General features: G+C 41.2%; 2 protein-coding genes across 6 annotated transcripts in view; one reads left to right on the top strand and one right to left on the bottom strand.

Annotated features, from left to right (window-relative positions):
- The window catches only part of TUT4 (terminal uridylyl transferase 4), a 50191-nt gene extending 46847 nt beyond the window's left edge, over positions 1 to 3344 (bottom strand). For all 5 annotated transcript variants that reach the window (XM_082053917.1, XM_082053920.1, XM_082053918.1 and 2 more), the window contains exon 1: positions 3229 to 3344. The gene's annotated coding sequence lies outside the window, so the exon portion shown is untranslated. The remainder of the gene's footprint in view (positions 1 to 3228) is intronic.
- A 3339-nt stretch (positions 3345 to 6683) lies between these two features.
- Positions 6684 to 15040, top strand: GPX7 (glutathione peroxidase 7). The gene is made up of 3 exons (XM_082052309.1): positions 6684 to 6929; positions 12399 to 12660; positions 14472 to 15040. Exons 1-3 carry the CDS (start codon positions 6690 to 6692, stop codon positions 14633 to 14635), a joined length of 666 nt encoding a protein of 221 aa, XP_081908435.1. The 5' UTR covers positions 6684 to 6689; the 3' UTR covers positions 14636 to 15040.
- Positions 15041 to 15667: the final 627 nt, after the last annotated feature.

Genomic DNA, 15667 nt, shown 5'->3' with positions numbered 1-15667 from the left:
CTAGTAACATAAATAGGTGCAAATATCTTACAATTAAATTAAGAAATTAGCAGAAGACACTGGATAGGAGAGATCCATACAAGATGTTCTTGTTATAGACCGTTCTCTCTTTGCACTGACACCCGCTGTCTCTCCTACAACACGGTATGACTCACTGGGAAGGTAAGAGAGAGGCACGTCACCAAACGCCAAGAACTACCGCTTTCTGAACCTGTCACTGCCAATGAGCCCTGTGCCAAACTCAGGAAAGCCACCCTCTCTCAGTCACACCAGCTGTGTAGAGAAGTTACAATGCCTTCCCTTAACTCTGTATTTCATACAAAGATTCCTAATGCTTTAGTACCTGTTGTTTCTGACCCTAGGTTTTACTGTAATGGTCCTTTAAACATTTCATAATCAACTGAAGCGAGCACTGAAGCCAGAAGAGGGGAACCACCTGCCTGGAGTGTCGCTGTATGCTGCAAGATACACGCTGTAACCAGATTAGGGAACTGATCCAAGGTAGCTCTAACTTTAAAAACAAACAAATACAATATTTGTACCAATACAGGACAGGAGGCTGGAAAAAAACAGTACAGCACTGATTAGGTTTAAAGCCTTTCAGAGGCTAAACCAGGTTCCAGAGGCCTGAACCGATCATGAAACTGGTTTAAATGGCAGCTACACATTTAAACTCAATTTATCCAACTTATTCTTAAACCTCCATTTACACTTGGTGTTTGCACTACATAAAGATACAGCAGTATGTACCTGTGGTGTAGAAGTTTATCTGGATCTTGTATTTGAGCAATAGTGATCCCTTCACCCAAATTGTAAACCTTGAGGAAGGGGCAGCCTTTAACTACTTCATACCAGTCACAAACTGGTTCACAAACTACAGCTAAAGAAAATGGATCTTCTACCAGCATCCTTACGTCTGCTCTACCAGGATCCAGCACTTTCACTACTGAAAGAAATATGCTGAAAACCACCACTTTAGAAAAGTTTTCAAAAATATACCCATACAGTTGGTATACAGACCGAGTCACAACAGTTTGTAACACAAAACTGATTCCAGACTCCCAAATCACGCTTCGCTGACAGCAAAAACTAAAATCTGAAAGTTACTTCTTGCTAGAAGTACTATTTCATACATCAACAGGAAAAAAAAAAAAATTAAGAACACAGGATAAATTGCATTTACCCAAAGATTTCCTAGAACATTAGAACCAAAAATTATGAACCAAGGATACAGTATTAGTATATAAACGTATGCATCCACCTCTGGTTAGAAAAAAAAAAAAAAAGAAAAAGAAAAAATAAAAATGAGACTCATATGCATTGTTACTAAATTTAGGTAATAAGTTTTTAGTACTTCCAAGTTAAAAGACTTACTATCATTTATGTGTAATTAAACAATTTATCGAACAATATACAATATAGTCTTAATGAGCCAAAAGCACCAGAAAGGTTGACTTCCTCTTGATTGCTTCCATTCTGCAAATGAATCCACTAAGCAAAAGTGCAGGATTCTTCTTTCTGTGAGTTCTCGGTATAAGTCAGTATGGGTGTTACATTGTTTCATTGAGACAGTAACAAAAATAAAGTTAATTTAGTAGAAACAATTTGTAAAATTTCAAAAGCAAGCATTGTGACTAGAAAACAGGCTGGGCAAAATTTTGAACTGCTTTATGCTATCAACACAAATACACCATCCAAAACCATCACTCTGACATGCAGATGCACAAGACGTTTAAGAGGAGCTTGCCAGGGATATCTGGCTTTCAAGCAGGACACAGGGAAACCCTGCTCCCTCATCTCTCTTCTCCCCTTCAGAGGAAGAACCAGGTAAATTCCCACACAAGGCAGGTGTCCCACGGCAACTGGCGGTTTCCTTCCCTCTACCAGGCGAGGTACGAGAGAAAAGCCCTGGCTGTCTTCTGCGCAAGAAAAGGACACAGAAGGGACTTTCTGATCCCCCTGTAGGTATTTTCTGGGAACATATCCCAATACATATGTTCTGGGAAACAGTAATTCCACCCCAAAATTAATTTTATGAAGGCATTTTCACAAAAGGTAGGAAAAAAAAATTATTTTAAAAGCTCATTGCAAAACTGATGTTTGTAGAGGAGACCTCTCACTCCTAATATAGCATCTTCTGCCATATACTATAATATAGTCTTACTTCCATGGATGGTTTACTTGTCATGGAAATAATTATGTCCTAACTATCTAAGGTCAGACTATCCAAAAAGTACCTACTGAAACCAGGAGCACAAGTCAAATAAAATCAGAAATAACATGTAACCCCTATTTTCAAGCAAATGCAATGAGTCTTGAATCCAGGACAGGAAGCCAAGCGACGTGGAAGTGGCATGAATATAAAAAAATTGCTAGATCCATACTTCAATACAACCACCTTTTTAATGTACTAATCCCTACCTTAACGTAAACCTGATTACATTGTTCCTCTCCATGTTACAAGCTCGTCCTCCTTTATTACACCAGCAACAACCTTAAAAGCCAGAAGGCCTCAGGTAATACGACACATTCAGCCAACTGGCAAATTGCAACATATTGCAAAAGCAGAAAAGTCGTTCAGCTGTATTTGTATACAGGATAAACCAACAGAAGAGCACAAGCACATAGACGAAGGGATGCCTGTGTGGCATTTCAGGCACACTGTAACCCACAGAAAGCAGAACCTCTTCGGCAAGAAACGGCTGAGGGGGGCACCGCTCCTGAGGCCGGCCCAGGACAGGGAGCATTTCCCCGGGGGGTTCACCACCTGCAATGGGGCTTCCCTCCGCCGTTATTTAATTCCACCGGGCAGGAGAACCGGCCCCGCAGGGCCCCCGGGCGCTGCGCTCGGGACGGGTCGCCCGCCGGGATGCGGCCGTGGGGCCGCTCCGTCTCCCCGCTGACCTTGGGGGTGTCCCCCTGCCCCCCCCGGGCGATGACCGGAACCCCCGGCCGGGTGCGCGGGGCAGCCCCGGCGCCGCCACCCTGCCCGGCCGCGGGAGGCCGCGATGGGCCGCCGAGGCGGGGCAGGGCAGGAGGGCCGGGGCAGGGCGGAGCTGGGGCGCCGCGGACTAAGGCGGGGGGCGCCGACGCGGACACAGCCCCCCCCGAGCCCGCCTTCTCCCGCCCCGCTCGGGGAGAGACAGCAGAGCGCGCCCAGCCACCCCCTCCCCTTGGGGGAGGCCCACCGAGCTGGGCGGGGCCCCCCCGGCCCCTGGAGCCCGGTACCTGGCTGCGGCGCTAGGGGTGCCGGGGCTGTGCCCCCGCCATGCCCGGCTCCAGCTGCTGGAGGCCCCGACGCCAGCGGCTCAGTCCGGCCCGGCCGCCATGTCAGCCGCGCCGCCCGATGCATTGTGGGGCGAGGGCGGGCGGGAGAGCTGCGAGGGCGGGTGGCGCTGCCGGGCGCGCGGACGGGGCCATGGCCGGCCCGGCCAGCGGGGGACCCCCCCCCCCTGCAACTGAGAGCCCCCTGTCCCTCGGAGACCCCTCTCCCCCTCAGAAACCCCCTCCCATCTCCTCCGGCGAGCAGGGCTTCCCTCCCCCCGTGCCACAGCAGGAAGCGGGGATGTGCGAATAAGCAGCTCCGTTTTTTCCTTAATGCTCCCCACAGCCACCCTAATATTTTCCGGTTTTTCCCTATTTTTCACCCCGGAGCTCTCCTCACACACGCTAGGCCCCAGAGTCAGGACCAGCCGGGTGTGTCTGCCCCATGCCGGGCCTTGTGTGCCCCGTCCTCGGGGCTTCCCCCCCTTGCTCTGCTTCCGTTGTGCTCCGCACAAAGCGGCCCGTGGTAAACAGGGTTACCGGGGGGAATGGCTCCTGGCTCCCTGACTTTGGCTCCGAAGCCGGCCCGGCAGCAGGCAGGGCCAGCATCTTGGCCAGCGTGTCTGCTGGCAGCCTGGCAGGTCTCGGGGGAGCAGGGCCCGGCTCTTGGCAGGGCTGCAGCGTGACCTAAAGAAACTGGCGAGTGCTTGTGCAAGGCAGATCTTGCAGTGATCCGGGACAGAGCTGCCCCTTCTTGGCAGCAAAATGTGGTGTTGGCACTGCCTAGCCCAGGCTAAGGAGGCCTTTCAGGAAAACAAGGAGCATAATGATTAATGTGGAACTGCTAAAGGGGCTCAAAGGAAAGTATTAAAAACAATGTGAATAGTAGTGCTGGAAACACCACCTCAGTGAGTCCATGTAGATAAACAAAAGTTGCAAAATCTATAATGCTGGATTCCATAAATGTCGACAAAACATACTTCTGAATGTATTGCAAAGTCAGCCCAATCCTTAGCACTAATTGTCTTTTTGTGGTTCACCTGAACTTAACATTGTACAAAACGAGGACTGGGTGGCTCAGGGTAGGGCAGAGCTTCCACCTTCAGGAACACGGCCAGCCCAGGTCAGCAGTGACAGAAATGGCTGCTGCAATGCCTCTGGGGACAGCCAAGGTTTGCTGGGTGGGGGTTTGTCCAGCCCTATTTGAGACAGATTTTTATTAGGTCTGGTAGGCCAAAGAGTAAATTGCAAAAGTAACTAAATTATATTTGCTACTGGCTCTAGTGCTCCTAGATCAACATTTAAACATGCTAGTGAGCAAACACACACCAGTTTGCAAACCTGACTGGCGTTTTTCCTGCAAGCGGAAATTTATTGGAATATATCAGATTTAGTTCAAATAACTGGACAGACTTTCATATAAAAAGTTTCTGCAGTTTGGCTCTAAAAACTTGAATCATTATAAAGCCATCACCTTTGACATAGTGTATCTCTGTGTGTATTCAGCAACAATTCTTCCTCCTTTGTTGATCTGAAAAAAATGGTTTATTGTGGGGAGCAGTGTAGAAACATGGCAGTAAAAGAGGATGCTGAGTGATACTGCCAGCTGGCCATTATTTAAAGAATTCCCAACTCAGTGCCAGTGATCAAAAACTTTCAGATTCTGGGCTCAGTTTGTAGGAGAAAATACAATTCTGAAAACCACTAAATTTAATCTAGGAATGAGAGACAATAATTATAAAGCTGCAGGAAGCAGATTTAGTAAAGTCCTTTTCCAGAGCAAAACCTTGCTTGTCTCATGTTGCAGTATGATGCTGCCTTTTTAGTCCCATAACCAAACTGCTATAGCATCATGCCTCAAAAAATGTAAAAGTGTTTTGTAAACTTCTTCTTAATTTTCTGGCCAAAAATGCTTAGTTGAATGGTTTTCATTGTTGGAATGATTTTTTAAAAGTATTTTTAGGATTTACTAGGTTTTAAAAATTTATTTAAATGTATTCTCCGTCTCCAGCTGTGTCTGAAGAAACTCTAAAGCTTTTTAGATAATTTATTTATAAAATGAGGAAACCATACCTAACTGTCATCTAAGGGAAAGGTTATTGGTCAACAATGCAGCCAGGAAAGTAAACAGAAAGACAACATTTACCTGAGAAGATGAGAACTTAGGATTCTTAGCACAGTGTATCTTCTTCATAGATAGCATGGTAGATGATTTTCCATCTATACATTTTTGTAGCAGATTGCATTATCTCTTGATGTCAAGCCAAAACACATGAAATATGAAAAATCTGAAATTTAAAAAAAGTAGATTTTTTCAAATAATTATACATAGCTTCTTCGTTTACATTAATGCCAAGTATGCTTGAATTACCTAACAAAATATAATCACAATGTCAAAGATCTACCAAAACTCAGCTAAAAAAAAAAAGGCATAAAGTAAGATTATAAAATGTAAATTGCTCTTCAAAAGATAGATTTCCAATATGCCTTAGATATGCTACTTAATTGTTTTCTGTAAATCACTACGTTTTGCTTTTCTTTGCCAAGAATTATCAGAATCATAGGCATGGAGGGCCAGTTTCTCAGTCCAAGAAGAAATCAATGACCATCAAATGCTTTCTATTGCTGTTACTTTATATATACAAACCCTTTTCTTCCAGCAGGTGTAGCAGCAAATTGTACAAATGGCTATTTTTTTTGTGCAGACAACCCAAGAATGCCAACAGTGCACTGAAGAAGTGGTTTGGCTCTGTTTATCTGAAAGCTTTGGTAACAAATTCAGTTCCTGATGCTTAATGAGTCTTTCTTGCTTAAAAACCCTTTGGTAATGTGATTTCTCCTGGATCGCACTGTGAAGACCAGTGGTCTGGCCACTCCTCGCCAGCCAGGTGCATGCAAGGTGAGTTTCCTGAAGGCCGAGCTTGTGTTGCTCCATTTCACAAAATACTGTGCACGGTGTGTTTGTAACTGTTTTTTCTGACCGTACACTGTGAGACTTGTTCAGAGCACTTGCACCAGTAACCACTAGCAACCAAGCCACTGATATCCTTTGACATTACACTGTAGTTTCTAGATGCTATAGTTAGTATGCTAAAAAAAGGCACTTGCAAATCCATCAAAAATCACAAGAATCCCTTATCTTCCTAGGGCATAGTTAAAGCAGATCTCTAAATCTGACTGCTGTCCCACAGCCACATACAGTACTACTGGTTTTGAGCCAACTAGCACTTTCATTCGTCCTGTACCCATAAATGCCTTACTTAATACCCCACTACCACTACGAAATACTCCATTGTAGACTATCTGAAGTCTCCATAAATACATCGTCCTGCTATGGCCACAGCTCCCAAGCCCTTACAGGAGCAGGACTGTTGCAAAAGCTCGGTTTGCAGCAGTCCTTTCTTTGCGGCAGACGCTTTCCTATCATGACAAGTGGCTCCGCAGCAGGGCGGTGCAGCATGCTGGATCCTGAGGGCAGTGTGGAGCACCAGCCTTCCTCTGCCTTTCCCAAAGTTTTCCTCATCCCTCTAGCCATGCTTCTTGCGATCGCAGCATTCCTGCTCTTAGCGTTTTCTGCTACGCAGCAGAAAGAGCCTGATTTTTACACTTTCAAAGTTGTAAACATCAGGGGCAAACTAGTCTCCCTGGAGAAGTACAGGGGCTCGGTAAGTCTGCGCGGAGATGGGCAGCTCTGGCCCGGACTCACTAACCAGCCGGTCCACGCATGTCTGCAAAAACCCGAGTGGGGGTGGCAAGATTGTACATTAACTTGGTGCCGGCGTGCCCCTAGATTTGGGTTCACAGCTCTTCTTCCTGCATGCTGCCTTCGGGACCGTTCTGCAGCTTTTTGTGCTCAGTAGAACGTTCGCGGTCTCGCCTCTGCTCTTGTGAGGGCTGCTGCCTGCAGACGTGGCAGGGACGGACGGACGGACTGCTTTACCTTCAGCGGGATGAACTGCCCTGGGTAGCAGCTGTTATACATTATATAATGTGTATATATACACAAATGTACTGTATAATATATTTGAAGCTTAGGAAGTTTGTGCCTTTGTGTAACTTACTTTTGGAGCTTATTTCTGTCTTGTAACTGCATGGCTTTTAGTAATTTTTTTTTTGCCTAAATTCCATTCCATTGTTATGTTCTGCATTAAAAAAAAAAAAAAAAAATCAGTGGCTAATGGAGTTAACAGATTTCACCATAATTAGTAAAAAGCAAGAGACATGATGAAATAATTACTTTAATATCAGTGTAGAGTGAAATTGTAGCAACATCATGCTACTCCCTTTTGTCACTTTTTAGTGTGCCAGACCAATGTGCAGAAGGGCATAATAGACATATATTTTTTTATGGTGTCTTTTAAATTTCATTTACATGTTAAGGAGTTCAAGGCAGAGCTTTCCTTCCCATTTTAAGAACTATTTCCTTGAACATAACGTTTTAAATTTTTTATTTTCAGTGGTTTGACCATCTGGGAAAGATTGTCAGTAGTGGTGGAAGAGTGCAAAGGGAAGTTAGCACACAGGGTGCATAATACTATAAGCTCTTATAGCCACGTTCACAACTTAGAGAAGCTAAAATCAACATTAAAGCCCACAACTGCTCCTCTTAGAACTCAAGTAACACATCTTGTGTGATACAGCCAGGCAGTCCAACAGTTTATCTGCTGCCCAAAAAGGCAGGCACCACTTTTTGTTTTCACCCTTGTTCTACTGCTTTGTGCTTCCACCTTCCTTTTCCCCCTTTTCTTCCCTGAGGTGTCTGAGCTCACTAGCCCAGAGCAGCAGGCCAGAGAAGGCCCACGGGAGGAGATGTATGTTGTTCTAAGCTCAGTAGAAAGGGATTCTGATAATTTTGGACCAAATGAGGGGTCTGCATCTTATCTGGTCAAAGTCCTCCTGCCCCCTGTTCACCATTCAGGTAGAGCAGAACTGGTCCAATGCACACTCAAATATCTACATTGGAAAAACCATGGAACCTATTTAATATTAAGCAACATGTGCCATTTTGTTTTGTTGTGGTTTTTTTGTTTGTTTTTTGTTTGGTTGGTTGGGTTTTTTTAAGAGTTCCTTCCAAAGGCTCTGTCAATAAATCTTTTTACTGGGGCATATTTTGTCTGCAGGTCATCTGCAAATCTGTCTGAATAAGCAAATATCACTTGTAGCTTCTCCACCTCAGGGACAGAATCCACATGGAAAGGAGTAAAAGGGGAACTCTGCGGAATTACCCTGCAGAGAGCTGAGGGTGTTCATCCCCACTGGTACGAGCTGCAGAGCCTGCTCTGGTATCTCAAGAACATGGCAGGTTAGGGGGGTGTGTCTGTATCTCTGGTGGAGCTCTGATTTCCTCGAGATCTGACTGGTTTCATGGGGTACCTTGGAAAAGGTGATACCATCACTGAATGTTGCTCCTTGATCTCTGTGAGGCCATACGAAATAGTTTACTCCAAAAAAGTGATGACCACCCTCTGTAAGGAACAAAAAGATTTGCATTTGGAGAGCCTATTAATGGTCAGGCTAACTGCTGTTTGATAATGTATGTGCACAATTTTGAAGGAAATTTTAGCAATAAACCATATTCCATTCTGTTGTCATGTTGCTAGAACTCACTATCAAGGTAGGCAAAGGTTAATTAAAACTCCCATTTATTTCTTAAAATAAACATACTTAAATCTGCGTTGAGATAAGTAATGTTAAGATGTAAGTTTATCATAGTATTTAAAGGTATTAAAAGAAAGCAAATACTATGTACGTGCTGCTGGTATTTTAAAGAAAGTGAGTCAGTCATTAGCCCCTGGAACAATACTCTGCTAATTGCTAAACCAGCTTTTAACAGCCTTAAGCTTCCTGGCAGATTTTCTTCAATTCAGACACTCAACTAATTTAGTTAAATAACTACTTAGTTTGTAGTCAATAAACTATCTGGGAATTGAAGAGATTCAAAGCTTTCAGAGTATATATATATATATATATATATATATATATATAAAGCCTGCTTCTTCTAAAAACATAAGAGCTATGCTAAGTACAAACAATCAGTGCAATGAATTACCTGCAGAATCTTTCTTCAATAACTCATTATTGATATAAATTATTGTGTATTCAGATGATTGACATAATTTCTCTTAGTAAAGAAAAGAGTAAGACTGATAGTTCATTTTCCATTCAAGTATATCCTGATACAAATCAAAAGTACCCTCCATTATACAGTAAATAAGAAATGTACTAACCATTCTGAAAAAACAAAAATGAAAAAAAAATAAGGAACAGATTTTTTTTCCCCGAAATAAATTTGCACAGACATAACCTACCTTCCACTTTTATTAAAGTGTCAAAAATATGTGAGGGAGTACTCCCTTTTTATGGGGCATAAGAAGTTATATTGCCATAATGCTAAAAACTTGGCATAAGTGCTACAAAATCAGGTGTGCTATTACATCTGCCTGAAAGCAGAGAAAGGGAGGACTATTATGACTGAAAAAGAGAGTGGCAGAAGTTAAATAGATCAAAAAGCTGTGTGTACTACTGTGTTGCACAAGGCCATCATCTTATGCTTCTTCCAGGCTAGCACACTGATGTTGACCCTTCTACATAAAAAATGAAGGGCAGTGATGTGTGGTCGGAAAAGAATCAACAAGATCCAAATAAGATTAGTTTTCAATCTATTCTATCTACCTGTCTAATTCAATATTGTATTATCTCTATCAGGTACGCTGTAAGAGGCAGTATTCTTACCAAAAATAGTAACTATCTGGGAGTCAGAACTCCCAAGGGTCAGCTGTTCCCCACTGTGGTTATACCTATGTAGATGTAACAGTACCTGCCTACCCACCTATAACACGGCCAAGTACAGTGTGCTGAGTTGTAATTAAGCAGTGTAAGTGCAGCGCTTTGGAAATCTTGAACCAAAAGTACTATAATAATAGAAAAGCATTAGGCACTGTAATAATGTAAAGTATTATTTTACTATTGAAAGTAATGCTAGGCACTTTGCATCACAGCTCTCTGCAATTTGAGATTGTAGTATTACTGAATGGGTATAAATACAGAGGATAGCCACTTAATTACCGCACAAAGTATTGCAATTTTTTTCCATTAAGGTAACAATTCTGAGTTGGTGTAATCTGACACTTGTGGCTGGTTCTTCCATCAGTCAGATGAAGCCAGTTAAGAAACTCTAGGTCTAAAAACCGAGAGAATCTACTGTCTCTGCTAAAAGATCCACAAAGAGTGACTTGAAGCTGACAGCAGATTCATAAATCTCCCCAGGGTTGTTTTCCTCAAGGATGTACCCTGCTGTAAACACTAAGTAAACTACAAACTATTTTTGCAATGTTAAATAAATTAGTTCGTTACTAGAATGCATGGGTTTTCTTAGCAAAGGGAAGGAAAAGGTAGTATTAAGAGGTTAGAGAATGGCTAATTCAGTTTAAATTATTTTTGCAAGACCCAGGATGAATTGTTTGCACTGCACGCTAGGTGGTGTACTTGACCTGCACTCTCAGAGCCTAGAGTCAGTCAAGAGACATATTGAACTTAATTTAAATGATTAAGAGTTGTAAGAAGTGCAGCCTCTTCATGAGAACAAAGAGTGACTGTTATTTATTATAAATAAAGACTCCCACAAAAAAATTACCACATTTAACCACTTGTGGTGCCCAACTCTAGAAAGATAACTTGGTAAAGATATTTTTAAAATAATTTTAAACATTGCTTATGAAATTACAATAGATCTTCCAAGTTCTTAATTATATGTGTTAGTTATACTTTAAGGAGGTTGGCACTATTAAATTATGGAGTTCAGTAACAGGGGGCATTTTTCTAAGGAAGAAAGAAAAGCATAATGTTTCTGCCATTCTCAGAAATGCTGTGTGTAGTTTCCTCCTGTTTTGTGGGAGAACATTTGGAAGTTTGCAGGATTTGCAGTGTGAGCTCTCGGGCCTTTCACCACCATGCTGAGTAATCACTGGTTTTCAACAGCTGAAAATCAAAATTGTTGTTTCTTTTTGAGTGAATTCTTTCAAGCCCTCCTAACTTCAAAATCGCATAAAAGTTATAAAAGCTTGATTGTTTTCATTGGCAAGTCATCTTTCATATCTGTTATAATATGAACATAATACCTACACAACCTTATTTCCCCTAAAGTCCCAATGATAAATTCTTACGTTACTGATTTGGGATAAAGTACCAACAGATGTGAATATGGTAAGTTATATGAATACTTCTGCATCATGAGAATGCTGAGTCTTAAACTATATTTTAAAAACTCTCTAGATTTTTTAATAAAAGAACTACATGTGATTTCAACACTTAGTGTCACAATTTACTTCAATGATACTAAACTACAGTTGTCACTGTGCTTGGCAAATACAGATTACTTGAAAAAAAACGAAACTGCCAATAGTTATTTTTTATGTTCACTATTAAAGTTCTATTTGAAATGCTGACAGTCTGCAAAAGGAATGCATCATAAAATTACCTATTGTTTCTCAAAAAAAGATGTAATTATATGTCATACCTTTGGATGTTTTAGGAGAACGAATTTAAACTTTCAGGTAGAGCTTGTAAATGTAGTGTGAATGAATGTGATGCTTTGGGAATTAGCTAGATGGCTCCAGATCGTATTTCATATGCAAGTATACAGGTGTCACTTCCATTTTATTCTGTTGACACACTACATCACAAAGGAGATTACATCAACTTCTCCTTTATAAGATTATCTACATTCTGTATAAGGAAAGATGCCACTGAACAGATGCTTCACTACAGATAAATGAACTACCAAAATATATTAATTTGCAAGTTTCTTTCATGGAACTCTGTATAATTTAGCTGGATGGTCATTTCTTAAATGTGCTTAGAAACTATCCAAAAGGCAGAACAGAACAACATAGATTCTCTGTAAATTGAGAATTATGATTGCTTAGCAGTTTATCGATTAACTTCATGGTTGCCGAATGGGAATACATAAAATGAATACTAAATTTTCCCATTGTGAACAGAACTCAATGTAATTTCAAACATAAGTGTTCACAGTTCCCTAGACATTCTAGTTTTTTAAAAATAATCTGCATCCCACCCTACCTGTTGGAAAACTGACATTTGCAGTGCATTTTTTAATCTCTCTTTTTCTTCAGGTGTCACTAGTTGTCAATGTTGCGAGTGAGTGTGGGTACACAGATAGCCACTACAAGGCCTTACAACAGTTACAGAGAGACTTTGGCCCATATCACTTCAATGTGCTGGCGTTCCCGTGCAATCAGTTTGGGCAGCAAGAACCAGACACCAACAAAGAAATTGAGAGTTTTGCGCGAAAGACTTATGGTGCCTCCTTTCCTATGTTCAGCAAAATTACGGTCAGTGGAGCCGGCGCAATTCCTGCCTTCAAATACTTAATTGGTGAGTAATCTGGAACACTGGAGGGTTGTTTCCCAGTGTTCCATTCCTCTGACACAGAATGCCATTGGTCATAAAAAAGATATCTATGACTGTTCACAGAATCATCGCACAGAATTGTCAAGCTCAAGGAGGTCAGAAGTCACATAGTCCATCCTCCTGCACAAGGCAGGATTTCTCTCTGCGTCACTCCTGACAGATTTGTCTAACCTTCTAAAATGATCTCCAGGGATGAAGGCAGTACGATAACACATGCTCTGTAAAAGCTAGTCTAATAAACCTCTGCGTGGAATACAGGTCTTGCAATATTCTCCTGTGTGCATACAATACCCAATCTTCATTTTTCCACTTTGTAGTCTCATAAGTACTTCTCCTGTGACACAATTGCTGCAGGTTGGATTTATAAGATTCATCTCAAGAGCTGTAAGACAAATGTAAGCGAAGCACCTACATAATTTACTTCAACAATGAAGAAGGGAAATCAGGCACTACGAGATGTCCTCATTCCTTGCCAAGCACTGGAATAGCCGTGCTGTACAGCTCCTCCAGTTCTAAGCTGCATTATAGCTGGCACTGAGACCTGAAGAAATCTTGCTGGTTCTTAGCATGCAGCTGAAAAAATACACTGTAAGGCAGGATATTTTCTCCCAAGGCACTGCTTTCTTTATCAAGACACTACATTTCATGCACTGAAAAAATGCTCTAAATACCATTTTATGACATGGTATCACCTGAGCTGGATTCTGCAAGGACTCTGTTGTTTCTTCTCCTCTCCAGCACCACGGTGTTCTCCTACACACCACTGAATTTAAAGGAGTGTTGGTAGTATTATTTTTGGGTACTCCAAGCACACCTCCTCCCAGGTGTCTGCAATGGATCTTTCTGCTCGCCAAACTTCCCTTAAATCCTCTTGACATCCTTCCGTTTCTGTTTGCCCAGCGGGGTTGTTACTGTAGACCTGTCACACAGAACTTGCAGAACTTCTGGTTCCCTGTTGGTCCACACAAAGGGAGGCTGCTGGAGGCAGCATATTTACACAGCATAATGACAAGATAGTCAACAGTGTAAGTCTGGCTGTGTCTTATGAGACTTTGAAATATCTTCTGAGTCTTTATGAGATTTTGCCCAACGTACAATAATAGGAAAAGATGCTGATTTGTTTGTAGCATCTGTAGTTGTATTAGTGGGATGAGGCTCCAGGTCGAATTGAAAATCCTGAAAATTTTGTTAGTCATGTAGCAGAATACTAGAGGATAAGAATGTGACTCAAGTAAAATGAGTATGTGGTCATGGAAGGAATAACTGTAGTAGATCAGGATTAGGAAGAAACCTGCTGGAACAAATTACTTTGTTATTTCTTCATGTAGCATTTCTGGAAACGTTCTTCTGAAGCACATGATACTGGGTGCTTGTGGAAGAAAAATTCTGGATAAGCAAGCAAATAGTCCTGGTACAGCTATATTGTTATGCCAAATTCCATTTTCCTATCAATGTTCAACTGTTTCAGATTTATCTGTATAGCAGACACACACACACACATACACATGCACACGCACACTTTAACACTGATTATATTGCTTTGTCCTGTCTGTCTGGAGGGTGAATGTTTCCATTAGTCTCCAGGGGCTTCTGTCTAGTTAAAGCTTCCTGTCTGTCAGAAAATTAATCTTATTCAGTCTGAACTCCCTCTTAATTTTACACTCCTTCCTCTGAGAAGGTAATTCTCAAACTGACATGAACAAATGTCAGGAATTGGATAACATGGTTTTCTTTCCTAAGTTTCCACGTGTTTTATTTTTTTTCCCTCCCTGTAGAATCTACAGGAGAAGAACCAACCTGGAACTTCTGGAAATACCTGGTGGACCCCAATGGAAAAGTAGTAAAGGCCTGGGACTCCACTGTCTCTGTTGAAGAAATAAGACCTTATGTTACAGAACTTGTAAGGAAAATCATCCTGAAGAAGAAAGATGAATTATGACTTTCAAAAATCCCAGCATTCCAATTACAGCTTTATTGATAATTAGAGCTGGAATTTGTCTTTTCACATTCCAAAAGAGAGAATACAGGGAAGTGAAATCATGATCTATATACATCATCCTCAGAATGTAGAAAACAGAAAATTATCATGGTCAAAGTAATTTAAATTTTTTTCTCTAACTGAAATAAATTTGACCTTCCTGGGAAAGAAGAACTCATCAGCAATTGTTTCTTTCCCAATTCAAATTATTAATTGTTGGTAACACTACAAATTCGGTTCAGGAATCTGTAGGCAGAAGGCTCAGAATAATGAGAATTTCCGAACTGGGATCTCACTGACATCTACAATGCTGTTGTCATATTTTGTTTGCAAACTGAATAAAAAAAATAAAGAGTAGAAAGTGCATGATTGAATTAAGGCATGTGCTCGGGAGAGGGCCAAAATGTAACTTCACACCAGGCAGACTTACATATACAACTCTAGTTACCAAGGCCAAATATACTTAATTTCATCTGCCTAGGAAGTCAATTAAGAAGGACATGGGGAAAAGACATCAGTAAAACTGAAATGAAAGAAATATGAAGACAAAGTCTGTGAAAATTCTCCAAAAACTATGAGATGATTTTCTGTGTCTTTTCACCCAGTAAAGATTATCAGTGACATATAAATAGCCATTTGAACATCTGCAAGACTACAGCCTATAAGAAAAGACTATTTCTTTCTTCTATTAGCATTTTGCCTTACAATAATTACTCTCTCCTCATACAACTGATGTCAATTTTATTTTAAAATTTTTAACTCCATCTGATTTTGCTGCGTGTGCAGACAAAATTAGAGAATCAACATTTTTCCATGGAAATAATTTTTAAAATGTTTAATTGTTGCATAATGCTACATTGTTTAATACTACATTAGCGGTACAAATGTTTAATGGCATCTTTTTCAAATGTAGCACTCATACATCTGCCCAGATTTCAGACCGCAGAACTTCTTAGCTCATACGAAAAAAATAACTCTAACAATTACAGCCAC

This window comes from Streptopelia decaocto (assembly GCF_964273445.1).
Source record: "Streptopelia decaocto genome assembly, chromosome: 5".
Taxonomy (NCBI): Eukaryota; Metazoa; Chordata; class Aves; order Columbiformes; family Columbidae; genus Streptopelia; species Streptopelia decaocto.
The sequence above is the reverse complement of the archived record's forward strand: the minus strand, read 5'-3'. Positions and strand labels throughout refer to the sequence as shown.

Bases quoted from the DNA above. Each gene is read 5' to 3' on its own strand.
- GPX7 (XM_082052309.1), top strand. From the start codon at position 6,690: ATGACAAGTGGCTCCGCAGCAGGGCGGTGCAGCATGCTGGATCCTGAG. The intron at 6,930-12,398 runs GTAAGTCTGCGC...CTTTTTCTTCAG, and splicing joins TGGAGAAGTACAGGGGCTCG to GTGTCACTAGTTGTCAATGT. The intron at 12,661-14,471 runs GTGAGTAATCTG...CCCTCCCTGTAG, and splicing joins TGCCTTCAAATACTTAATTG to AATCTACAGGAGAAGAACCA.